The sequence below is a fragment of the Xenia sp. Carnegie-2017 genome, unplaced genomic scaffold, assembly GCF_021976095.1.
Source record: "Xenia sp. Carnegie-2017 unplaced genomic scaffold, XeniaSp_v1 HiC_scaffold_24, whole genome shotgun sequence".
In the NCBI taxonomy this organism is placed as follows: domain Eukaryota; kingdom Metazoa; phylum Cnidaria; class Anthozoa; order Malacalcyonacea; family Xeniidae; genus Xenia; species Xenia sp. Carnegie-2017.
In genome coordinates this window covers 2,367,453-2,394,922 of record NW_025813487.1, presented here as the reverse complement: position 1 = coordinate 2,394,922, position 27,470 = coordinate 2,367,453, and the positions used below count along the sequence as shown (strand labels likewise).

At 35.0% G+C, this 27,470-nt stretch overlaps 3 protein-coding genes across 6 annotated transcripts in view; 2 read left to right on the top strand and 1 right to left on the bottom strand.

Moving 5' to 3' along the window:
- LOC124451529 overlaps positions 1–27,470 on the top strand; it is a 73,706-nt gene that overhangs the window by 16,296 nt on the left and 29,940 nt on the right. Inside the window, exons 1-2 of one of the 4 annotated variants that reach the window (XM_047002188.1) lie at positions 3,564–3,718; positions 12,523–12,604. The gene's annotated coding sequence lies outside the window, so the exon portion shown is untranslated. Of the gene's footprint in view, positions 1–3,563; positions 3,719–12,350; positions 12,445–12,522; positions 12,605–27,470 lie in introns of those variants that run through there. The other 3 variants (XM_047002186.1, XM_047002189.1, XM_047002187.1) reach the window with 3 other exon arrangements.
- LOC124451297 lies at positions 6,075–7,163 on the top strand. Its single transcript, XM_047001919.1, has one exon. The coding sequence runs from the start codon at positions 6,075–6,077 to the stop codon at positions 7,161–7,163; it is 1,089 nt and encodes a 362-aa protein (XP_046857875.1).
- LOC124451539 lies at positions 23,295–26,015 on the bottom strand. Its single transcript, XM_047002201.1, has 2 exons — positions 25,493–26,015; positions 23,295–24,436 (listed from the first exon to the last, which is right to left on the bottom strand). Exons 1-2 carry the CDS (start codon positions 25,836–25,838, stop codon positions 24,360–24,362), a joined length of 423 nt encoding a protein of 140 aa, XP_046858157.1. The 5' UTR covers positions 25,839–26,015; the 3' UTR covers positions 23,295–24,359.

Sequence of the window (27,470 nt, the reverse complement as noted above, 5' to 3'; positions counted from 1 at the left end):
AGTGGTAAATATGTTCTGAAAGGACGGTCCATGATATCTGTGCTGTATAGGTTAAATATGGAGGTCACACCATTAATGGATATTATAAAGTTATTAAAAGAACATTGTATAGAGTCATTTGTATATGTGAACATTTACATTGAGTTATGAAAAATGACTATATTCTATAAAGATGAAAAGTGGAGAATGAAAAAACATGATCCAGGTTTTATAGAACTTAAGTGAGTTCATATGTGTTAAATTTTGTTTACATGAATATGAGGCTATCATGAAGGATCACGGTGGTCAATTTTTATAATTTGAATACAAACAAAAGAAATCATCTTTAAACTAGGATTTTTTCACCAAATCTTTCAATCTGTAGTTGTAAATATAAGGGGAGACCACGTTTTGACCTCATTCAACGCGCTTAAATAAAAAAATCGTTAGAATCTTTCGATTTCTTTTGCGTTTTATTGTCGTTGTGCAAACGTAACGATGCATGATGTTGTAGGGTAGGTTAAGATTCATTAGACCTTAATGAATTTAAAAACTAGCCTTTAATTTTGACCAAATCTTCATTGGATCTTGCAGTCATATCTTGATAAGTTAAGGTTGTGAGAATGGTTTAAGGGCGTTCTGATTGATGTCACCAACATCTTCACGCCTAAAATCATAATTTTAGCGTTATTTAATAGGCTGAATCATTTAATTGATAAATAATTGGCGTAGAATCGCTATAAAATGGTCAATTGTTACTAGCATTTCATATATATTTATGTGGGGAGAGCATAGTTCTTTTGTTTGGCAACAATACGTTTGTTTTTAAAAATTAGATTTCATAGATATCCCGTAATTTGTTCAAGTACAAACAATGAATTTTAACCCTATAGAGGCCGTTGTTGCTCACAGGCAACAATCACCAAACGGGATGTGTACGAACTTTTAAAAAGGCACGGCTCCCAGAAAGTTAAACAATCTTGTGGAACAAATACATATAATGACATGCTCAACTATATTTATAAAGATACTATTCACTTCAAGCCACATATAAACCACGAGGCATCATGGAAAGCAGATGTTGTTCATATATGAGATGGAACAACACTTTACAAATAGATGACAAGTATAAAGATTTGAGATTGTGCCAAGCAAGATAAAGTTGTTGCCTTCAACTCTCCTCGAAGACAAGTTACCGAAACACGTCTCATTTAATTGCAAATGTATTTAAACGTGTTGATAAAAAATCAAGACAGCCAATATCTGAATGCTACTGAACAAGGACATACAGCACATATTTAAACATTTGAAAGCCAATGTACAGATAAATACTATCAGTATTACGTTTTAAATGTTGATAGCAGCAGCAAAAAGAAATTTGAAAGAGGAAAATCCTTGTTTCAAAATCATGTATGAAAAAAATCCTACGGCTGGAAACTACAAATGTAAGTGACTAAACGGACGATAAATGATAATTTGTTTTTGGATTTATCTCTATTGTTCTTTTGAAACTCTGAATGGTTTTTATTGATATTACTGATTTCTGGTTTGTTTCTTCAATATCACATTATTTATAGCTGAATATATGCAATGAATATAAATACACTAAATTTGCAATCTGTCTCCAATGCACTATTTGGATGAGCGCAGTTTTCATAGATTAAGCTGTAGACTTGCAATAAACGAGAGTGGTAATTGTTTTTTTTCTCGTTTTTCTACGACTCTCTACTATATTTTTATTAGTAGAATCTCGGGGAAAACAGAACGCCCTTAAACCCGATCCTAACCTTAACCCAGCAAGACATGACTGCAAGACTCAATTAATATTTGGACGAAATTAAGGTCTAGTTTATAAATTCATTATCGTCTCACGAATCTTAACCTAAAACATCATGCATCTTTGCTTTGCATACCGACATTAAAACACAAAAAATCTGTAGATTCTGATGATTTTTTTTATTTAAATACGTCGAAGGATAATTACTTATTGTCTTTGTGAAAGGTGAAAAGCTCCTAAGGAGCCAATCTAAATAAAAAATTTTATTCAAGACGAAAATTAAACAAATGTTAACAACGAAAAACTAGTCATTTAAACATTGTAGAAAGTAATGTAAATTCTGTCTCTTTACTGACGAAGTACTGCAGTATGAGTTGCATGGAATAATCAACTAGTCTTAATGGTAGGCCTCGTAATATGAAAGCTTTCAATGTAAAATGCTTTGATAACGATGCAAAGCCTTTGATCGTTTGAAACATGTTACATCTTTCAAACTTAACCGGCTAAAGCTAATCGTGCAATGTTGGTGAATGTTCTACCATTTGGATAGTCAAACAGAAAACATATAACAATTTGCTTATTCTCAATAGTGACCTTAAGATTTAACGACGCGCTCATCTACAACGCGAGCGGAAATGAATTTTAAACCAATGCGCATGTGCGTGCGTCGTTGAGTTTTGTCTTGCTTCTACAACGCGGCGTCTTTGCTTAATCCCACGTCGTCTTACATAGAGTGTGGAATTTTTCACAAAAAAAGTTTTAAAGTAAGTATTTCAGCTTTTAATTCACCTGTTACAATTGTCTGTGGAGTCTGGTATGTGATTGATGTGTTGATATTTATCTGTGAGTAAAATATGTTTACATTTTTGCTTTTAGCAAGGCAAGAAAATGGCAGAACAGTTTTCATCAGCATCAAGTGATTGCTCATCAAGCACACCACTAAATTCATCGTGATTTAAATTAATTGTTTAGCTAAATTAACATCCAGTGGCTTTGAAATTTGTCTTACTTTGTAATAACAGTACTGATATATCAATTTTGGCCACTATAAATTTCTAAATTGTTCTTTGAACGCGAAATATCATACGAAAGCGCAAATTCTTCTTCGTTTATCAAAGCGGCGTCATACGCAACAGCTATAGCATGTTTTGTTTTTTTGAAGGAGGCCATTTTTTTGAAAGTATAGGTAGTGAACTCACAAGTTCGCGTCGTTAAGGAAATCCAATCTTAATGAATTAACTTACAATGACACGCGGACGCATTCGCACCAGGCCATGCGCGCCAAACTTGCGTCGTTATAACGCGCGTCGTGAAATCTTAAGGTCCCTAAAATATCTGATTAAGAATTTAAAAACGCAAAGTAACGTCATATGTAGATTTCTTCATCATGAAATGTCGTACATATGTTTCATATTTTCTTATATTGTAGATCCCACATGGGTAGAATTGTGAAAGTCCCTTTACCACCTGTGGCATTCACTTCAATTACTCTTACTAGCTTTTCATTACTCATGTGTCATGGTGATTCATTGCCAAAAATGTTCATTTGCAGTTTGGATTCTTTGTGGATGTCAGTTGTTTGTTCATATAATGATGATGGACCCCATTGTTATATGAGCCCACTTAAAGGTGGTCAGCTGACATTCATAGGTGATCAAATCTGCACTAAGCATTCTTTGAGTGATGATATAACTGGGGTATTGAAGTGATCCCTTTTCCTTCACTTGAAGTTACCATAAGAATTCATTGTAAACAGTAATCTATCAAAATGGTGATTCATAATACCAGTAGCCCCTATCTGGTTACGTTGATTACTTTGTGTATGGAATGGTATAAACGTATTGAATGGACATTGCATAACGGCATTTGTACGTGTGAACATTAACATTGAAATGATTGGACTATAATCCACGAAGATGGAAAACAAGCGAGTGGAAAAACATGATCTATGTCTTGTGGTTTGTAAGTTGAGTAGATGAGTTTTAAAATTAACTTACAGCTGTGAGTAACTGCATGAGATATTTAAAAATGATCCTGATGGTCTATTTTTATAATTTGAATCGTATTCGTGAAAAACACCCATATTAGCTAAAAAATGTCGACAAAAGATGTCAATTGCTGTAAGAAAATAGCTGGCTTTCACTCTCTACTTTTTACTAATTTTATTAGAACATTATAAACAAAATTGCAATGCTGCAAGTAGGGTTCATTGAATTTTTAAGATAAAAATGTTACAATAAATTACTGCGATATACACGTAAAAACTGCTCTGTGAAAAAAGTGGAAGAGACCTACTATGACGCCTGGATCCGACGGACCAGGACAATGCTTGAAAATCAGGTATTAAAGTTTAGTTCATTTTAAAATATATAATTTCTGATTTTTTTCATTCATTTTGCTGACATTTATAATTTTTTTTAAAGAGTAGCTATGTCTGTAGGGGTAATAACTAGACGTTGAACGAACGATCAAGTTGGACAGAAGCAGGAAGAAATAAGCGTCCTTATTAAAAGTTTCCCACTTGCGACTTTCGTTATGCACCTATTAATCATTATAACGCATTTTTAAATATCAACCGTTAAAAATTTCCGTAAAACTAAACTTTCACAATGTCAAATTTTCGGACAAAACACACAAGTGAAAGCTAGCTATTAATGAAGGTCTTAATGAAGTAACATAGAAATTTTGATCGAATGAAATCTAATAGACATCAAAAATAATTTGTATGCATTTCACGACGTCACTTTGGTTATTTCATTTTTAATTGTTATTATAAGGTGAATGGTCAGGTCGTACGCACTGAATAATTTTTGATATGATTTATGTATGGCTACTAATAGTTTTTATTTTTCTTCTATTTATTAAAATTTTTGTTAACACTCTGCACTCTTTCATTTTTTGTTCTCTACTAAAGTTTTAGTTTCTTTTGTTCAAACACAAAATATTAGCGGTGTCAATAAATAGGACAGTCAGTCCGCTTTTTTAGTCGACGCTTTTTTTGTCGCTTTGCAAATTAAAGATACGAACGACGAAGCTACGATCTCACTACGCTGCATGTTAAAGTAGATCATCGGGATCATTGAAAACAACAAAAATATGAAACATTTTAAGACTACGAAAATTTAAGGAAATTTTTCTAAATTTCGATCGCTTTATTTATTGGAGGTTTTTTACCGGGTGCACCGGTTTTCCCTCCCATTTGGTTTTGTTTTGGAAAAAAACAGTGTCCACATTTGGGGCCAAGCGAAGTCATTTGTCATAACATTATTTATTGTAGCTATCATTAATATTTACGTTTAATTTTTATTTCTCGGCCTTTGGGTATATTTCCCAAAACACTGCGTTTAATAAATATAATGGCATACATTTTGAAAAAAAAATTTGTACGCCAGTTTTCTGCTCAGTCAGATCTTCTAAGACAAATTTTTTCAATCGTCTGCATCAACCAACTTAGCGAGAATAAAAAATGATTTTATAAAGTATGGTAGTGTGATTTGCGTACGTAATGAAAATTCCATGATTCTTTCATTTCACTAAGAAATCCTTTTTACTTTAAATATTGCTTTTGACATGAGCAATGTGAAGAATTTTTATATTACTCACGGTAATATGCTTAACCCAATATTATTAGCACACACCATTCGACAATTTTCTCCCCTACCATGAAGTGAGATGTTTTATGCCTGTACAAAATACATTCCCCATGATGTAGAGAGAAATGATAACACCAAATATACAGAGATTATTCTTGATAGTAGATAGTTTGAGATTAAGATTTTTTAACTACAATATGCTTCTCAGCGTCCCTGCACATCTGAAACTAGCATTATCTTAATGAATATTTTCATTACATCCTTTACTGTTGTATCGACAGTGTTTTTTCTCATAGCAAAGTAATTATAATGCGTGCAGTTGATTGTTGAAATGTATTCGTAAGTTACAAAGGTTTATTTAACAACAAAAGTTTTTTGACAATATGAAGTGACTTGTGTGGCAATATCCAAATATGGAAGTTTTGATTAATGAATTTAAAAAATCCGTTTAAAGTTTGTGATGAACAGTTGTTTTTTATTTTGTTTTGTTGTGACGTAGCGCGTGCATTTCACGTGATTGACACTTTGGGATTATTACAAAAGGGGCGAGTTGTTGTTAAAAAAAAAAAAATTCGAGATGTTGTTGTTGTTGAATTATGTAGTGTTTTTCTTTTGACGACTTCGTTGTAAAAAATAACGATTTTATCATGCAACGTGCATGACATGGCGCCCAACATGTGTCGGCTTTAACGAAATAAAGTCGCCCATATTCGTTTCTTACGAAAATGTCGACTGAAGAGAAGGAAAAACTGGAAAGGCTTCGTGCTAGAAGAAGAGGACATCGCGGAGTGTGTACAAAGCTCGAGAAAGAGTCAGTTGAAATGTTGTCACAGCCACCACATGATGATCTTGTAAAACGTAGCGAAATCATCGCTCAACAACTCGAAGGGAAACTAAGAATATTATGTGAACTCGACGAAGAAATATTGAACACGTGTGATGTCAATGAAATGCAAGGTGAAATCGAGGACTCGGCCGAAATTTCTGATAGAGTTATGAGTATAAAACGAAAAATCGAAAGGTATATTAAATGCGCTAAGAATGACAGTCTCGTTGATACGAATGTCAACGATACCATATCGAATTCGAATTTGACGAACATGTCAAACCCTGGCCAAAACGAAAGTATAGAGAATTCTAACGAAAATGTGGAAAATGTGACGGAAAACTATTGTTTCATCGAAGGTTCAAGTAATCAAGCGACGAGCGAAATTGTAAACGAAGGAAATGTAACGAGTGACAACACTACGACGACGGTTCAATTTAAATCAAATAGGCCGAAGCTTCCTAAGCTGGAGCATCCGAAATATGGTGGCAAGGTTTCAGAGTGGAGTTCGTTTTGGGATCTGTATGATTCTGCGATTCACAGTAATCCAAACATTTCGAAGGTAAACAAATTCAACTATCTGAAATCGCTTCTCGAGGGAAACGCAGCGAGGGCCACAAAAGGTCTAACATTAACTAATGCCAATTACGACTCAGCTGTAAAAATCTTGAACGATCGCTTCGGGAAAACCCAGCAAACCATAGCAGCTCACATGGATGAAATTTTAAAGATTCAAGCTTGTGCCAACGGTAGAACTAGCCAAGTAAGATACATATACGGTAAAGTAAGCGTTCATGTACGAGGATTATCGAGTCTTGGCGTTTCTTCTGAACAATATGGTAGTATGCTTATCCCGATTATCGTGACTAAATTACCTAGTGACATTCGTCTACAAATTGCCCAAAAATCGTCGGGAGACGTTTGGAAAATTGATGAGTTGTTGGATACAATAAAAACTGAGATCAAGGCATGGGAGATAAGTGAATGAGTGCAATCAAGTCCACAGCCACAGCATGGAAAAAATTCATGAGGTCAGCACCAAACTGCCAGAATACCTACGGTGAACGCCTTTTCGACTCAAAATACTTCAGGTAAACATATTCAATGTGTTTATTGTAAAGAGCCACACTTTTCAGCATCGTGTGATAGAGTAACTGATGTGAATGATCGCAAGAGTATATTGAGGAGAGACAATCGTTGTTTTGTATGCCTGCGAATCGGGCATCTCAGTAAAAATTGCGAGTCAAAGAAGAATTGTAGACGTTGTCATGGGGCTCATCATCAATCGATTTGTGAAGTGATTAAGTCAAGTTTTACGCCTCCTCAACAAAAGAATGCATAAGATCCCAAACTTTCCCCCACTGGAAACAACCTACCAGAAACCAAGGAAGGAAACAACGTTCGCACAGCTACTATTATTGACGGAGATAATTACTTAACGACGAATACGGCAAAAACGCGTAATCAAGTTCTTCTGCAAAAAGCTATTACATACGCCAATGGTGGGAATGGTTCCATTTCCATACCTGTTCGCGTGCTTTTGGACAGCGGTAGTCAGCGCACTTATGTTACGAATTCGTTAAAAAACCGGCTTGGACTAGTTCCCATCAGAAAAGAGGTTGTTAACTTAAATACCTTTGGCAACCAACATTTTACAAAGCAAAAATGCGACTTGGTTCATTTGTCCCTGAAAGGAAAGAATGGAAATCGAATCATAACAGCTCTTTGCTTCCCAAATATTTGCTCTCCATTAACAACGACAATTGATCTCAATCATTATCCTCATCTGATGGAGTTGCAGCTTTCCGATACCAATATCCTCTGGACGACAGACGGACAGCAACATCGACATTCTAATTGGAGCAGATTATTATTTGATATCATGACAGGCGAGATTATAAGAAGTGAAGGTGGTCCTGTTGTGATTAATAGTGAATTTAGCTGGATTATCACTGGACAGACGAATGATGGTGAAACTAATTCGAAATTATCAAACGTTATTTTAATCATCGAAGATTACTCTTTTTCAAAGGAATTTCCGCTTGACAAGAGACAACGCATATTACATGAATGCTTGAAACGGTTTTGGGAGATCGAATCAATGGGAATCAAAGAATCCAACGAATCACAGGATCAGGAGTTTCTGAAGAATATACAATAACTGGAGGATGAAGGGAGATATGAAGTGAACTTACCTTGGAGGGGGAAATATATTCCAAAATCAGACTGTTACGGTATGTGTTTGAAACGATTACACCAGTTGAAATGTCGTCTTGATAAAGATAAACCCTTATTGCAAGAATACGATACAATTATCAAAGATCAAGTGAAAGGAGGAACTATTGACCCAGTTCTTATTGCACATGAAACCGGTTGTTCCCTACTCCATCATGGCGTACTTCAAGAAGATAAGGAAACTACAAAACTTCGCGTGGTTTTCAATGGTTCGGCAAGAGCTATTAAGGAAGAGCAGTCACTCAATGATTGCCTCGAAAAGGGACCAAATTTGGTTCCACGTTTATTTGACACCATGATAAACTTTTGAGGCTTCCCCATTGGGCTTGTTGCTGATATCGAAAAGGCTTTTCATCAAATACAAATTGCTCCCGAAGGCAGAAAGATGCTGAAGTTTCTTTGGTTTGATGATATTAACCAAGTTCAACCGATGCTAAAGGAATACAAGTTCCAACGCCTACCATTTGGTCTAACCCCAAGTCCTGCAATATTATCTACTGTTATTCATCACCACGTTTCGAGCTACAAGAATGTCGATCCAGAAATAGTCTCTTTATTAATCGAGTCGTTATATGTTGACGATTTCGCTGGTAGAGCTTCTAATGAGGACGAAGCTCTATACATCTATCATAGATCTCGAAAATTAATGAGCGAGGGAGGATTCAAGCTTCGAAAATGGCATTCAAACTCGCAACATGTCCGAAATGTTATCGCGAATGATGAAGTACGACCGTTTGTTGAGGTGGAAAATGAAAAGTGGTCATCATATGCTAAACATATACCAAGTACGATGGTGGAAGACAAATTAGTAAAACCTCCTTCGCCTCATACAGAGCCACAACTTAAGTCCACACCTCAAGAGAACCGTATCAAAATTCTAGGAATCAGCTGGGATGAGAACAGCGACGAGCTTTGTTATGATCTTGAAGAGCTAGTGCATTATGCAAAATCACTTCCTGCAACGAAGAGGTCAGTTTTAAAGCTATCTGCGAAGATATTCGATCCTATTGGCCTTCTTGCAGCCTTCACTATCACTATGAAGATGTTTCAAACCCTCTGCTCTTCTGGCAGTAATTGAGATGAAGATCTGTCTGGCAAGGCCTTATCACGTTGGAATTCTCTCGTTCACGACTTAAGGGCTTTAAGTGACATACGAGTACCGTGTTGTTACTTCCATGGTGGATACGATTCATCTCCGATTCATCAGATACATGGATTTTGCGATGCATCAGAATTTGCCTTTGCCGCAGTTGTATATCTACGAACGGAACATAAAAACGGTGAAATTGAAGTGAATTTAATAGCAGCCAAGACAAGAGTCGCTCCTATAAACGACAGACCTTACCACGACTCGAATTGTTAGGCGCAACTACCTTAGCAAGATTAGTCGATTCGATTGTGAAAACGTTGACTTCAATAAAATGTATTACTGATATTATCTTATGGACGGATTCATTTACCGCATTGTGTTGGATTCGAAATCATAAACTGTGGAAGTCGTATGTACAGAACCGCGTAAACGAAATCAGAAAGTTAACTAGTAGTTATAAATGGAGACATTGCCCTGGGGTAATAAACTCTGCCGACTTGCCTTCTCGTGGGTGTTCCGGAAGTGAACTTGTGCAATCTGGAATCTGGTGGAATGGTCCGCAGTTTCTACAAGATACTGAAGGAAATTGGCCCGAAGATCTTTAACCGACAAAATTGGATGAGGACCATTGCTACACAGAGATAATACAAAATCCTCTTTCAATAACACATTCCTTGACGTTAACATCGCTTCCTGAATGTAATTGCATCCACTTGGAGAAGATTATTGACCAGACAGATATGGTACAAAGAACAAACTACTTCGCGTCACAGCACAAATTTTAAGGTTTATCAAGAAATCAAGAAACCAACTATACTCTGTTACGTCTGAGTTGAATGCTAATTAGCTACTCGAAGCTGAGAGATTATGGATCCGAAGTATTCAGTCAGCCGCGTTTTCTGACGAGTTACAATGTATTCGAACCGGTCGTAAAAATGTACGAGTTCAACAACTTGGTTTGTTTTTCGATGATGATCAGATTATTCGGTGTGAAGGTCGAATTGCCCACTCTACGTTACCTGATAGTGCAAAACAGCCGATTTTGTTGCCCCTAGACATACCTTTTCGAAATTAATTATACGCGACTGTCACAATATAGTACACCACGAAGGAATTAGAGAAACTCTAAATTGCGTTCGAGGAAATACTGGATCTTGCGTGGTCGAGAGTGCGTCGAGGGTGTTGTGCGTGGATGTATCAAATGCAAGAAATTCGAAGGTAAAGCTTTCCCAACAGCGAAGGAAGCATGTTTGCCATCAAGTCGAGTAAGCGAAGAGCCTCCCTTTTCAAACATCGGTATTGACTTTGCAGGCCCCTTATACGCTACTAACAATCAAGAAATGGATAAGGTATATATCTGTTTGTTCACTTGTGCCTCCACTCGAGCGGTTCATCTTGAACTTGTTTGTTATTTGTCTGTGCTATCGTTTCTGCAAGCTTTCCGAAGGTTTGTCTCACGAAGATGTTTGCCTTCCAGACTAATATCAGACAATGCCAAGACCTTCAAAAGTGCCTCAAGGGAAGTTGCTAATATACTGAGATCAAATGACATACAACGCGAACTGGCTTCCAAGGGTGTCAATTGGGAATTTATCATTGAAAAGGCACCTTGGCAAGGAGGATTCTACGAACGAATGATACAAAGTACAAAGAGATGTTTAAAGAAAACTCTCGGTCAATCCTCAATGGATTTTGAAGCGCTTAGAACCATTTTGGTAGAAATTGAGGCTACCATTAACAATCGTCCACTTGCATATATCTATGATGACCAAGAAGGAATTTCTTACCCTCTGACTCATCTCAATTAATTTACGGACGGGAAATTACTCTTACGGCTAGTGATCGACAATTTGAAATCATCAGTACGAATCGAACTCTAACCAGAATGGCGAAATATCAGAAACGTTTGTTAGATCAATTTATTAATCGTTGGAGAACGGAATATCTTTTAAGCGTCAGAGAGACTTCCCGCTTACTTCATGGAGCACAGAAGGAGAAGATAGCTGTCGGTGATGTTTTTGTGTTAAAAAATGATCTTTCCCCTCGAATTTTGAGGAAATTGGCAAGAGTTACCGAGCTCATAGTAATTCAGGATGGTGTTGTTCGAGCAGCAAAGGTCTGTGTTGCGAGTACTACAAAGGCTCGATCGTCAGAACTACGTCGTCATATACAACAACTGATGCCACTTGAGTTGAATATGCCTCCAGGTAATACCGTGGCTCCCAAACCGCCAGTGGAATTGAGTCTAATGACGAAAACTATATGAAAACCCGACAACGAAGAACGGCAGCCGTGATTGGAGACCTATTGCGACAGTCAAATAGTAAAAACTCGTGGAAATAAATTGATCAATATGATCAACGTCGGGAGTGTGATGAACAGTTGTTTTTTATTTTGTTTTGTTGTGACGTTGCGCGTGCATTTCACGTGATTGACACTTTAGGATTATTACAAAAGAGGTGAGTTGTTGTTAAAAATAAAAGAATTCGAGATGCTGTTGTTGTTGAATTATGTAGTGTTTTTCTTTTGACGACTTCGTTGTAAAAAATAGCGATTTTATCATGCAACGTGCATGACACAGTTTGCAAAATCGTGTCGTAATCATTGACATTAAAATCCTGTCTTAGATCGGTGATCATCTATTCCTGAGTTAAAACTTGTGAAACTTTATAAGATTTAGCAGTAGTCCTTTGGAATTTGACTAATCTCAATATTATTATGTACTCTGCATGAGGTTATGATGTATTTTTATTTCTATAACAAATGGTTTTTAGTCAGTGATGTACACTTAGTTATATAACTAAAATGTTCTACATAGATGTCATTAATGTTTTATAATACTATTTGTTGAAGGAGATCCTGGCTCACTCTTCATCTTCGTTCGTTATTTGAAAGTGTTTATGTAACAAAACGTACATGGATAAAAGATTGATGTAACAGTAAGGTATGGATTATGATCATCATTTTTTAAAGTGATATGTATGTAGTGCGTTTTTATTTTAAATTTCTTATCTTTTGTTAGGTACGTAACATGTAAAGAACTAAAGCAAGCATAATTTTGTCCACACGATCGTCGTATATGAAGTCCTATTTCTAAAACAAAGGTAATTTTACGTAATTTAACCTAGATTTTGTATTTACAATTCTAACTTAACAAATTTGATACCAAAGCATTGGGTAGTATGAAGTATGACTATAAACAATGAATGTTTATTTCCATTCCAAATGAAAATCGTTTGAATGATTCTATAAGTGACTTTTAAAGCTATATTTAATACCACGAGTAGAAAGTAAGTTTCATTTTTTGTTTCAAATTATCCACTATAAAAATTGGGCTCTTACACGAAGAAAAGATTTGATAATAAATAATTCTGAGTCAGTGATGCGCTTGACATTTACAAACGCCACGTCATAATGTGACATTTCTTTTTAAATATAATTAAACTTAAGTAAACATTACAATGTACAAATCATCAAAACTAAAGACAGAATTCATTTTGTAAAAGAAGTTTTTAGAGTACGTGCTAGAGATAAATGACGTGACCATGAACCATTTTTGACCGTCTGACAATCTTCGGAAGATAAAATTTCTGAATTATTTTACGAATTGATGATCTGTTCAATTTATTCTAAACAGCTTTAATTTACCAAAAATGGCACACACATCCTTTGGAAGCGGTACAATTTAGTCTTTGGTTTCGATTCCCAATACACTGTTCTTGTGTTAGAAATGCCCTTATCATAGTTGAAGTTTTTAAAAAATTTCTGACGTAAACATCCAAAATTGTACATTGTCATAGGAAAGGCATTTATGGCTATACCTATATTTAAAATAATTATGTTCTCAGCTATAATTTTATTGGCAAATGTATGCGGTCCAGTCTGAAAACGAATTTCTTGAAATTCATTCACTCGGAAGAAGTCTTTAAAGTAAAGAAGATGATTTTTTTTATGTAGCTTATGTGTAGAAAAAATAGCCATTTTTCATGGCATATAATAATACATACGAATGCTTCAATTTGATTAAATGAAATTTTAGCTTTATAAAAATGTTCATAATGGTTATTGACACTTCCATTCAATTTTGAGGGTAAATGGGATTATAATTTACATTCGTTTCCCTCAAGTGGAAGGTGGTCCTCTAGCTGGTGGATAGTAAATTTCAGCAGGCGATTTATCAGCTTTATCTACCGCTTCATTAGTTATAAAGCATACGAACTTACTAAGTGGTATAAAATATCCCTTACAATTCAGCCCATTGTTATACTTGGAAATGTAAAATTACTTATGACGTTTAAAGTGCCCATGACATGAAAATTTTTATGTTTGCAATCACCAGAACTTTTGAAATGACATTGTACTTTCTTGAACAGATAATGCATATCTGTTTTCCTTCGCGAGATATTGAAGTTTTTGTTATTTCTATTTCATCCAACTTGTGACGTCATATTGCATAATGAATTCTAAAAATTTTTCTAATACTTTTCAATTTCCTGACAACTTTAGGTTGATACTAATAGGCAGAATTTTATACCATTAAATACGCCACAACAAAGGGAACTATTTCCTTGTGAAGTAAAGTATCGTCAAATGTACCTAATACTCCTAACTCTCATTAGGTTGACGTCACAAGTGAGATAAATCGGACATAGCATAAATCTCAACATCTCAAGAATTAAAAGTGGTATGCATAAACTGTTTTAGAAAGTACACTGTCATTTTAAAAGTTCTGGTCATTGCAAACATAAAAATTTTCGAGTCATAGGCCCTTTAAAAAAGCATACTATTTGGTTTGTAAACAAATGCCAAATAATTTATAGTCTCGCGAAGTCAATCCTCGTTGCCAAAGTCATACACGGTTGTACAATCCAGAAAATCTAGCTGTCATATGTTACAACTCATTGTAAATTAAAAACGTTTCTAAAATCTTAATTAAATAGATGCAGTACACTCTAGAATAAATCCAAACAACTTAATAGACAAAAATGTCAGCATTCGTCAATTCAAGATAAATCTTTCGCACTTATTATACATTATATAAATCGTGTTGTTTTTAATGATTGCAACATTGTGTTTAAAAGGCTGCAGTAACTGGAGAAAGCTGTAGCATTGTTCTTTGTCATTTAGAAGTTATTTACGTTCTTTTGTTGTTATAGTATGCTCTTTGCGAGGTTAATTCAATAAAATAAAAAAGCCCAAAAGCTCAAAATTCATATAAATGATTAACAAAACTTTAAACTAAAACTCTCACAACTAATACTGAGTGCTTTCATGTGACATTAATGTGCGGATACCTACCAGATGATATTTGATCTGAGATGATAAAATTAAAATAACTTTGCACTATTTTCTATCTGTGGAGTAAATACAAGGTCTTCCAGCAGTTATAAGATTATTTTGAAACTTTATTCAATAAATGTGAGTGTGAGAGAGTTTTTAGAATATAGGCAATAGAGAGCACCGTAGTTAACCTTACATGTATTTATGTGTATATTTAATATTCATTTAAGAAATCTTAAATACACAGCACTTGCATTTTGGCTGTGCGGATTTAGGCACGAAATATTTGTCATGGTTACAGCGCATGAAATAAGCAAAATATCAGAAAATGAGGAAAACTATGAATATTTTTATATAAAACTAATTAAAATATTATTGAGTCCACTTACAAATTATTACACGAAATGCTGTTAATCACTTAATGTCATGAAAATATTATTTAATTCAACTATTTTATATAGTTCAGCTACGTAATTAATGTGAGATAGTAAAACACAAAAGATTCTACTTATGGAATTTTGCACAACTTCTGATGGTCAGGTTTATACGATAAGGAGCTCCCAAGAGCTCAAAACACCAATACCAGACTTTTAGTACTTATAGTAATTTCAGAAATACAATTTTTTATCAGTGCAGCTAAACATAAAAGTTAACTTTTAATGTCATATTCGCCTTCACTCTTTTCCCAAAACAATTTACAGTAAAAATTAAATAATGAGGTATATTACATTGTATCAATGAGTACCACAGGCTATAGATTAAGCAGAAATGTGGTGAAATATCATCTAAATACGTCGTGGAAACTGTTTATCTTTATATCTATAAAATTAGATTTCTACGGTATCAATTACTTCTTAATAGCAACTTTTTTCACCCCTAACAGGTTCTGTTGTATCTAAATTGCTTATTGATGTAGTTCGCTTTCATTAAAATATAAAATATTCTAGAGTTCTAGTTCGTCTTCCAATTCTTCATTTGACCTGACAGCACCATGTACCCGAGCAGGGAGATTAGGAAATGTTCGGAGAAAATACGCCTTGTAATCACCAATCTTATAAAATGGTTCTGGTTGTGGTTTTTCCCATGTTAGATCTTTCCAATGCTGGTCAATATTTCGAATCAGTCTTAAGCATTTTGTCTATGAAGATTTATAGGTCCTTCCATTCACCAAATAATCATAAACATCACTACCCATTTGACTTTCCAAATCTACGGATTCGCTATTTAGTTGTTGAACGACACTTGCCTGGGGAACATTTGTCTTAATCTGTTGAAGATTTCCACCTTTACTTAACATTTCAAACTTCTCATCATCTGACATGAGAAATGGGTGCTTTAATGCTTCGTTAGAATATGGTCTGTCTTCAGGTTTTAGATTTAACATCCACGACAGAAGGTCCTTTAATGTTTCATCCTCGATTTCATTCAAACCAACTGGGTTTCCATTTAACATGTTAATCAGTCTGTAGGGTTTAGTTCCAAAAGGATGTTTCCCTTTTGTTGCAACATAATAAGCTACCATCCATGCATTCTAAAATAATAAAAAGCGTTACAACAAAAGGCAATTTCACAACATTGAAACTTACAAATGTTTACATTCCTACACTTACATAAACATCAGACCTTCCATTGTAGCGCGCTTTTTTAACTGATTCATCATCGTCGCGATATGATTCAGGAGCTATCCAATGCAGGGTTTCCATGGAAGAATTACTTTTATATGTTGTTGAGTCATTTTTAATTATTCGACTTATGCTAAAGTCAGCTATCAGAAATTGGCTTTTTGAGACTCGCAGAACATTGGAAGGCTTCAAATCCCGATGTAGAATAGGATTTGGGCGCTATGAAGATCAGCTAATCCTTTTAAAATTTGTCTAAGAATATCAGGAAGAGCTTTTTGAAGATCATGCAAAGTAGAATCTTCCACAAACTTTACCAGTGATTCTTCACCTAAGTCTAAGATCAAATAAATATAATCCGTTCCATTATCTTCGTCTAAGTCGAAATAATTCACAACATATTTCGAATTTCTTGCTTTAATTGTTAGTTTTTTAGGTTTTACCGAACATTAGGTTTTACCGAATCATAAAAGAGTTTAACAACATAACGATTGAGAATATATTTTAACATAACATGTGCCCTCTTTTATAAGGCAGAACAACAAGTACATAGGTCACATGATTAACAATCTAGTTGAGAGTTATACACTGTGATGTCATTTCCTTTTAACACTCCCACTTAACGATCAACTAAATTACTTATTAAGTTAAATTTGTTTTACACCAAGAAGATCTCTAAAACGTTCATATGTAGGCTTGCTTAATGGTTTAGTCATAATGTCAGCAATCATTGATTCTGTAGGACAATACTTTACGCATATTGCGTTCTTATTAACTTGCTCTCTAATGAAGTGATATGATATGTCAATGTGCTTTGTGCGATTATGAAATTTCGGATTCTTGCACAATTGAATGGCTCCTTGATCATCTTCGTAAATTGTTGTAGGAACAGGTTTCAACAATTCAATATCATTCAGTAATCTTCTTAGCCAGATACACTCTTGTGAAGCTGAACTCAAAGCAATATATTCGGCTTTGGTTGTAGATCTTGATACAGATGTCTGTCGTTTACTGCACCAGCTTATCGTACTGTTTTGAATCTGAAAAACATACCCTGATGTAGAACGTCTTGTCTCCACATCACCACCCCAATCGGCGTCTGAAAAACAACACAAATCAGAATCTTTTCCATTTGCAGTAAACAAAAGACCATAGTCCATCGTTCCTTTGATCTAACGAAACACTCTTTTCACTGCTTGCCAATGATCTTTACCTGGTCTGGACATATTTTTAGATAAAGTTGCGACAGCGGCAGCTAAGTCTGGACGAGTTGCAACAGTTGCATATGTTAAGCATTCTATTGCCATTTGATATTTCTGAACATCTACTGGCTTCTCATTATCAGATAATGATACAAACTTCTTTGACGTATCTAGTGGTGTTGATACTGGTTTTGATTCATCCATTCCAAACTTCTTTAGTACTCCAAGCAAATATTGTGACTGACTGATACTAAGTGTTTTAGCTTGACGGTTGCGCTTTATTGACATTCCCAAAATGTAACCTACTACACCAACATGTTCGACTTTGAATCTCTTAGCGAGAGATCTCTTTTCTTTAGTCAACATATCTGTACAATTAGAAAACCACAGTATGTCATCCACATACAAGGCCAATATGACAAAGTCGATTTTACCATTCTTTCGTTTAATGGACTTTATATAGACACTCGAATCTGCATTACTTTCTCAATATTTATTTGACAATAGAAACTTGTCGATTTCAGAATTCCAACATCGTGCAGCCTGTTTCAAACCATATATGCTTTTCTTCAATCAACATACATAATTCTTCTTCTCTTGATCAACATAAACTTCCGGCTGTTTCATGTAAATTTCATCTTCTAGCTTACCTTGCAAAAAGGCAGTCTTTACGTCAGTTTGGTGAATTTCCCAGTTGTGTATGTTCGCCACACCCAGCAATAATCTAATTGATGCATAACGAACTACTGGTAAAAAAACTTCTTCATAGTCGGTACCTTCAGATTGAGAGTAACCTTGCGCCACTAATCTTGCTTTGTATCTTTCCACAGATCCATTCTCCTTTCGCTTTACCTTGAATACCCAACGACATCCTACTATATTCTTCCCTTCAGGAGGAGGAACAAGTTCCCATGTCTGGTTATCTAATAATGATTGATACTCTGAATCAGTTGCTGTTCGCCAATAGTTGCTGTCTTCACCATTCCAAGCTTCTTGGATGTTACATGGTTCGTTGATGTCAGCAGTCAAGCTTTGTGAGAAGTAATTCTCTTCATCAAATCTGTTGGGAGGTCTAGATATTCTTTTTCTGGGAAGGCTTTGAGTTTCTCTAAAAAAATTTTCTTCATATGTCGCTCCCACTGGTTGAAGGTGCTGATCTGCTTCAACTGGGTTTTCAATTCCGTTATTTTCTTCTTGAGCAAATTCTTCCATTGGTATTTCATGTGGTTCATCAATCTTTTCTTCTAGTGGAGTGTAAAAGTTACCGAACTGTTTGTTTTCATTACCTTTCAAGTCGTAAAATCTTTTCTCAAGAAAGACAGCATCCCTGCTTCGAAAAAACGTTTGACTGAGTACATCAAACAATTTGTAGCCTTTCGTCCCTTCAGGATATCCGATGAAGATACACTTCTTTGATTTCTCTGAAAATTTCTTTCGTTGACTTGCAGGCATGTGAGCGTAAACTAGGCATCCAAATACTCTCAGATTAGAAACATCTGGTTTTTTATTGAACAAGCATTCAAACGGTGTAACTTTTTTAAGTGATACTGTCGGACTTCGATTTCTCAGATAGACAGCTGTATTCACTGCTTCTGCCCAAAATTGTAACGGCATATTACTGTGTGATAACATTGATCTGGCTGATTCTACAAGTGTGCGATTCATTCGTTCCGATACACCATTCTGTGCGGGATTATACGGCACAGTAAGTTGATGTGTAATTCCTTTCTGCTTAAGAAATTCTTTAAACTCTTTGGAACAATATTCCCCACCATTGTCTGTCCGTAAAAATTTAACTGAACAACCAGTGATGTTTAAAACCATTGCATTAAATACTTTAAACTTCTCCAATACTTCATGTTTGTTCTTAATGAAATAAACATAAGTGTACCTTGAAAAATCATCAATAAAAAGAACAAAATACTTTGAACCACCAAGTGAATTTGTCGACATTGGTCCACAAACGTCACTGTGCACCAATTCAAACGGTTTAGTTGCACGCTTTGCTTCCTTTTGGGATACTTGGATTTATGATGCTTACCCATAATGCATCCCTCACATGGAGATTCTTCCTTAGGCGTAGTGTCCATGCCAATAACCATATTATCATTCAGCAATTTTGAAACGTTGTTCATTCCAAGGTGACCAAAACGATAATGCCATAACATTAATTTATCATCTATTGCAACATTCACATAATTACTTTCAATGATTTTCAATACATACAGTTTTTCCAGCATTATACCACTTGCCAACAACTTTGTACCTCTAAAGATTTCACATTGATCATCTTTGAAAGTAACACATGCTCCAAGCTTTATCATGGCTCTTACAGAAAGAAAATTCCTACCAAGATCTGGTACATACAACACATCTCGCAAACTTATCTTCTGAGGTCTTTCATTTGAATCAGCAATATTACGGCAAATCCCTTTACCATATGCAAGAATACTTCTATTATCTCCAAGATTAACAATTGATGGATTTGAAAATTGAACATATTCAATCAAATTGCTCTTATTATAGGTCATGTGCTGTGTGGCACCTGAGTCGATAATCCAGCAGTTATTATTCCATGAACTTGAGGTATACAATGCTTCGTCTTCCACCATATTATCATCATCCTCTTTCTCTACACAGCTAGCAGATTCACCTTTCTTTCTTTCATTACTTTTCTTGTTCTTGTCGTCGAGGACCTTTTTCTTTGGACAGTCACGAGCAAAATGCCCTCTTTCATGACAGTTGTGACACTTCCCTTTAAATACATATTGTTGCTTTACTTTTCTCATATTTCTTCCAGCAGCAAATGCTCCTTCATGATCCTTTCCGTCTTGTCGTCGATCAACATCATTTAACAACATATTTTTCACTTTGTCGTTAGATAAGGAGTCATCACCTATTGCATCCAGGGCTGTAATCAAGGGTTTGAACTCTTCAGGCAAACTCGCTAAGAGTGTCATTGCCAATTCTTTGTCATCTACTTCTACCCCCATTTCTTTTAGCTGGTCATGCAATGTTCTTAAGTGACTAATATGCTCCAACATGCTTTCTCCTGAACGATAACGGCAAGCGTAGTATTGTTGTCTCAATCTCACTTTCTGTAACAGAGATTCTCTAGCAAATTGCTTCTTTAGAGCGTCCCATGCTTCTTTTGCAGTTGTGGTATGGCGTACATGAATTTGATATTCTGGTTCGATAGCCAGACAGATGTGAGTCCATGCCTTCTTCGCATTACGCGCAAAACTCTGACGAACTTCGGCACTTTCCGACGTAAGTTGAGCAGTACCCTCAGCATGTTCAAACAGATCAAGGCTTTCTAAATACAAACGCATGTTAAAAGACCAGGTCCGATAGTTCGACCCATTTAACTTCGCAAATTTGAACGAATTCAATTCAGCCATATTCATTTTATATTCGACCGCAAAATACTTATAGAAATATTTTATAAAATCGTCGACTTGTTCGATTCACATGTAGACCATAGCATTCTGGGCCCATAACCTGTTAGATTTAGAGGTTTTACCGAACATCAGATAGAATCATAAAAGAGTTTAACAACATAACGATTGAGAATATATTTTAACATAACATGTGCTCTCTTTTATAAGGCAGAACAACAAGTACATAGGTCACATGATTAACAATCTAGTTGAGAGTTATACACTGTGATGTCATTTCCTTTTAACATTAATATCATGCAAAATTTTCTTTTCTTGCTGTGCAAGCTGGATAAAGCTATCTCGATGTATTTGTTTAACTGCTTTACCGTAACCATCCTTACCCAGTCCAAGGAAAACACGGGTTGCATTACTTCCCTCGCCAATGCAAAATTCTTCTAAGAATATTACACGTACATTGCCCACGACTTTAACCTCAAAATTGGGATTGCGCACATATTCAATCAACTTTAAAAACAATTCTTCATGTTTCGTTGATTCATCAATGTAGCTCCACTTTTCTACATAAAAATATTATAATCAAGGGTTAAGGAAACAAAATAAATACATTAAAATAGCTTATATTTCCCCAATTAGGAAAGGATACTGATACCGTACACTTTAAAAAAAACGTATCAACAATTATTAGACATTTCGTAAATTTTTTAACTGGTAACATTCGAGGTTAGCTTATACCAAACAATTAATCACAAAAACTTCTCTTTGCACTAATATCATGAATTTTTCTTAAAGAGTAACCTTGCGTTTTTCGAAAATATTAAATTAAAATTTTGAGAGCATATATTTTTTAGAGTCTAAAAAATTCTTTATACCAAAAGATAACAAATAGCTTTATTCAATTTTTCTTTCTATTCTCGACACTCGTCTTTTAGATAAACTATCTTACTTTTGTTGCCAAACATTAACATTGAAGATCGATCTCAACAATTAATCTCTCAAAGTTGTTTGGACATCTTAAAGTGCCAATGAAACGAAAATTTTGCTAGTTAAATCATATCTGTATTGACCAGAACTTTTAAAATCATATAGTGCTTTGTAAAACCTTTTCTGAATGACTTTTTTATTCTGAAAATACTGAAGTCCTTGCAATTATCAATTTATCTAACTTGTGACATAATATTGCATGCAAAATGAGTCGCTTCAATGTTTCAAATACCCTCAATTCTCCCGACAACTTTAGGTTGATAATGGTACGCAGTAATTTATATCATTAACACACCACAAAGAAGGAAACTCCACCATGTTAAAATAATGTATCAACAAATTTAATTAGTACATCTAGTTGTCGTTATGCAATGTGACATCAGATAAATCAGACATAATAAAAACTTCAATATCTCAAGAATGAAATGTGATATGCCTAAACTAGTACAGGAAGCTCATTATCATATTAAAATGGCTGTTCAATAAAAGTATAACACAGGTTGCAAAATTTTCGTTTCATTGGCAATTTATGATTTAACTCTAAATTATCTGACACGTACTGTTTCTCTTATTCACCTTGCTAAAGTGAACCTCGTTATCTTTATTTCTGCAAACTCAAACTCTACCTCATGCTTTTTTTCATACTCCTGCAACATTGGTAGTATTAAAATAGAGACTTTGTTGTGGTGACAAATCTGAAAATCGTTTTTAAGATCGCCAATAACATAGTGAATTACTTTCACCATTCACCATGGTATTTGCGATCTTCAAAACGATTGCTAGTATTGTTTTCATTTTGCCGAATTGAAAATGATTATTTGCAGTTTTCAATTATTTTATTAAGTATATAATGATTTTTTTGCGAGAAACAATTTGTCTATCATGTGTCTATTTTGTCAGGGTTTTCGTTATCGAGAAGGTTTCCTTTTTGAGGAAAATTAGACCACTAAACTTACACTTACCAAGCTTGAGGTCTGAGCATATTTTTTCCCGTTTCATTTCTTCCATGCTGGCTACATCCGCTTTTGCAGCCATCTCTTGTTTTATTTCTGCAACATCTTTCTTTGTTGACATGCTTTCTTTGATTTTCTCTATTTCATTTTTTATTTCTTCAAAATATTTTTTTTCATAACTTCAAAGTCTTTGCTTAAGTCTTTTACATTTTCGTTGAGGGGAGCTTCCTTTAATTCATCTATTTCAGTTTGTTCAATACCCAGACCAACCAATGCTTTTGAAATTTCCCGCCACAAATGCTCAAAATCACTGTCATTTAAACTAGTTGCAGTTATGTTATCGTACACTTTGTTTCAATAAAGCTTTATTCTTGCAATGTTTGCTGAGATTGAGGTATCTGAAGAGGAAGGAAGATTATTCCATCCACTATGTGGCGCTGTTAGACCACATATGCTACGCAATAAGACAGTCAATAATGAAATATCAAAGGTTTTAATGTCAGGCGAGCCATTTGATCGGTAAAGAAGGTTCCATTGCTCCTTGCTGATGACTTTATTCTTTCTTAATGATTCTAATTTATTTCTGTTAACATGATCATTAAGTTTATCTTTTAAGTTTGATGATTGATGGCTTATAATGAGTTGAAATGTTGTTTTTAAGGCTTGGGTTTTTTTATTGATTATAAGTTTACTCATACGAGTAAAATTTTCCTCAAACTTTAATTTTTCAGGTAGTGAAGCCATTTTTTATTCTAGAAATGAGGAATGATTTTGTGAAAAAAAGTATAATTTAAAATGTACAAAATGTTCACAAAAGTTAAAAGGATAAATTAAAAATAGTACTACAAGTAATTTATAAAGACTTGTGTGCTTCATTTCTTTCTCTCGATTAAAGTTGTATTCACTGCCTAGTGACATGACCCAGTAATTAATCTTACATTAAAGCAATAAAATAGTAGACTTGATACAATGAAAAAACACTTAAAATGATAAAATTTTAGCAAACTTAGCGCAAGAGGCAGCAACTACCTTGCATAAGTAACTCCTAGTAAATAAATAATAAATCTTATTTATATTGTTGCCAATGAGGTGCCAGGCGGGAAACGGATTCTCAATATAAATATTAGAGCCCAACAAATAATTTTAAACATAGTCATAAACAATTTGGTCTTATGAAATGTATTAAAAGAGTGACGTTTCGTCTTTACTCAAGACATCTTCAGACTAATTAGGAAGTTAACAGGAATATAGATATATTTAGTGCTATTTACATAGTTTGAGGTATCAGGTTACTGTGAATGTGTAGGTGTGATGTGATGTATAGTTAGAGTGAGGTGTTGAGACTAGAAAAGCTTAAGAGGGATGGAGCTGCCTTGGGTGTTAAGTGAAGGTTTTAGTTTGGAGATAAGGAGGCTTTCGTGGATCATGAGGTCGAATGTGTCGGAGCAGGATGAGATGATTTTAAAATCGTCTGGCGAAGCAGGGTGGTTGGAGGAGTTCCTATGAGAAATAATACTTGACATTAATGGGTTAGTATAGCGTTTTCCAGTCAAAGGAGAGATCCCCAAGTGTTCCGAGATTCTGATGTGTAAGTGGCGTGTGGTTTGACCCACATACGACGCCGAACAGCATCGACACGTGTATAAATAAACAACACCAGATCTCAGAAACTTGGGAATTTTATCCTGGGAATTTTATCCTCAGAGACTTGGGATTTTTATCCTAAACGGTAAAAATTAAATAATTCGTATGGGGGTACGAAAGACGAATCTGACATTGAGATGAGGGAAAGCACCGTTGTAGAGACGATTGATTTGTGTGCATATTTGTGATGAGTGACAGCCGGTGAATTGGAGACATAACTACACTATTTTCTTTGGGACACTAAGGACAGATGGTTTCTTTTCGAATTTTGTTTCAAGGAAAACACGGAAAATGTTGTCGAACATATTAGTTGGATAGCAATTGAGTTTGAGTAGTTTTCTGGTGGTTTCAATTTGGGCATGAAAAGTCTCATAACTAGAGCTGAGGTTGAACAAGCGGTGTAATAGGCCAAAGATTAAGTTGCTTTTGTAAGAAAGTGGGATAAATATGTGAAAATTTGTGAAAAGACCGGTGAATGTGGGTTTACGATATACAGAGGTGGTGAATTTGTCGTTTGAGCGGTAATGTCATTGTCTAAAAACGGTAGTCGTCCATTATTTTCCGTCTCAGAGGTAAAAGTGATGTTGGAGTGTTGATGGTTAATGTAATGCTGTTTATGGTTAGTGAAAAGAAGATCAGAGATGATATTGATTGTTTCATGTAGGGGAATGGTGGAGAAAAGAGAAGTTATGTCAAAACTAGCCATAACAACTTTGTTAGAGTTGATGTTGCTGTTAAGTATTTCTTGTACGAAGGAGAATGAGTCTTTAATCATGAAAGAGTTTTTGGAGATGGGTGTAAGCAGCGGAATGAAAAATTTAGCTAGTTTATATGAGTAGTGATTTATAGAAGATAGAATGGGTCGTAAGGGAATGGTTGGTTTGTGAATTTTTGGAAGTCCATATAGTTTACCTATGCGTGAGCCAGTCGGATAGAGTTTATTGTAAGTTTGTTCATCAATTGATTTCGTTTTCTTGGGTTGTTTGAGTAATGATTTCACCTGGGTTTCACGTTGTAGGGTGACTTTCACAGGGTCTTCGTTTATGAGTTCAAATTTTGAGGAATCGGAGAGGATTTCTGAAATTTTGTTATTGTAGTCGGTTTTATCAAGGATGACAACGTCATTGCCCTTGTCAGGTTTCATGACAACAATACTATTGTCATTCTTCATGTCATTTAGAACGTTGATTTCCTCTTTTAAAAATATAAAACTAAGACGGCTGTAGCTGCGAAGACCAGATAGTGCGATGCCATTCATTCGAGTTTTTACGGATTTATACTGAAAACCAGAGTGTTCATAGATGCTTTCATTATGAGTTGCGGCGAAGAATTTTTCGATGGGTGCGAGAAAATTACAGTAGTTTAACTTAGTAGGTGGAATGGCAAAATTTATATTAATCTTATTTGTCTAAGAATTCTATGGTGAAGAGATACATCATTCTTTTAACAGGATATATCAAACTCGTTTGTTGTGTTGTATGAATATATGCTGATTAACATTTTGAGTGGACTATATTGCTGATGATTCTGTTCCAATTAAAATTTTTGCTAGACTGCAGTTTAGCGAACACCCCAAGCGCTTGTGACCGCGGGCTCGTCTTTGCTTGTGATTATAGGGTAGGGTTTGGGTCAGCGTCCAAGGTTCCCGCTAAACTACAGTAGTCCCCATAGGACAATAGCTTGACTCTAATCGTATATTAAAATTCTTCGTCATTTTTGACAATCTGTTAAATCCAAATCGTCATCATTACTAATTGAAATGAAAATAAAGAAAACTATCTCCTATCTGCTTTACATTTTCCTCACCAAAACACAGAACACAGAATGAGAGATAAACAACGCGACATATGAATAAAATACCGAACAAAATAAAAGTCAGGACTGCACCGAGTATCAAGTTTCTTGTATTTTTTGCCGAAACGAGATATATTTGACGTCTGTAATCACCAGTAAAACGTATAAATGAATGATATTTTCAGCTGCGAGGTTTTGACTATAGTTACTAAAACAAAGTGCAGATTATACGCTCGAAAGCATAAGTAATTGAAGAACAACATAAGTATTGTCTTTACTTAAAACAATTCTATTCGTGATCGTTCACATATGCGACTATCAACGATGACACAGCCGAGAATATCACGACGAACAAACACTGCCTGCCTCACTGCCTCACTCAGACACTTTTTCAGTAAGGCGCATAGTGGTTAGCCGCGCATGCACAGCGGCTACCCACAAAACTAACTGATGATGATTTATATTATTGATATAATACAGTATAACTTGACGTCTATAATACAGTATAACTTGATGAATGTCTTCTGCATGACGAGATAACGTAAGAAAAGTACAAACAATACATAAATCATTCACTACTTTTTCTATGAACTTTAATTTTGTAATTTTCATGTGTCCAAATGGGGAGGCACCGGCCTCTATTATATTACTGGCCCAAGGCAAAATGCCCCCTTGCCTATCACCTCACGATGGCCTGGCCTGACAGTCAGTGAAGTATCTCGACTTTGTGTTGTTACACGATTTAATTCAAGTAACTAAAACAGTTAAACACGTTCGAAAACAAAACAAGTATTTTGATTTCAGTTTCTTAGTATACATGCTAAATCAATATTCATCCAAGAATAAATTACGTGCAAAATGAATGATGATGAAATATGTACGTTATCTGGCGTTCATTTTGACCACTTGAACATAATCTTTACTTTACATTTATACATTGTATTGTTTACTAAAGTGTAATTATATTTAAAAAGAAATGTCACATTATGACGTGGCATCTGTGAATGTCAAGCGCATCACTGACTCAGAATTATTTATTATCAAATCTTTTCTGCGTGTAAGAGCCGCAATTTTTATAGTGGATAATTTGAAACAA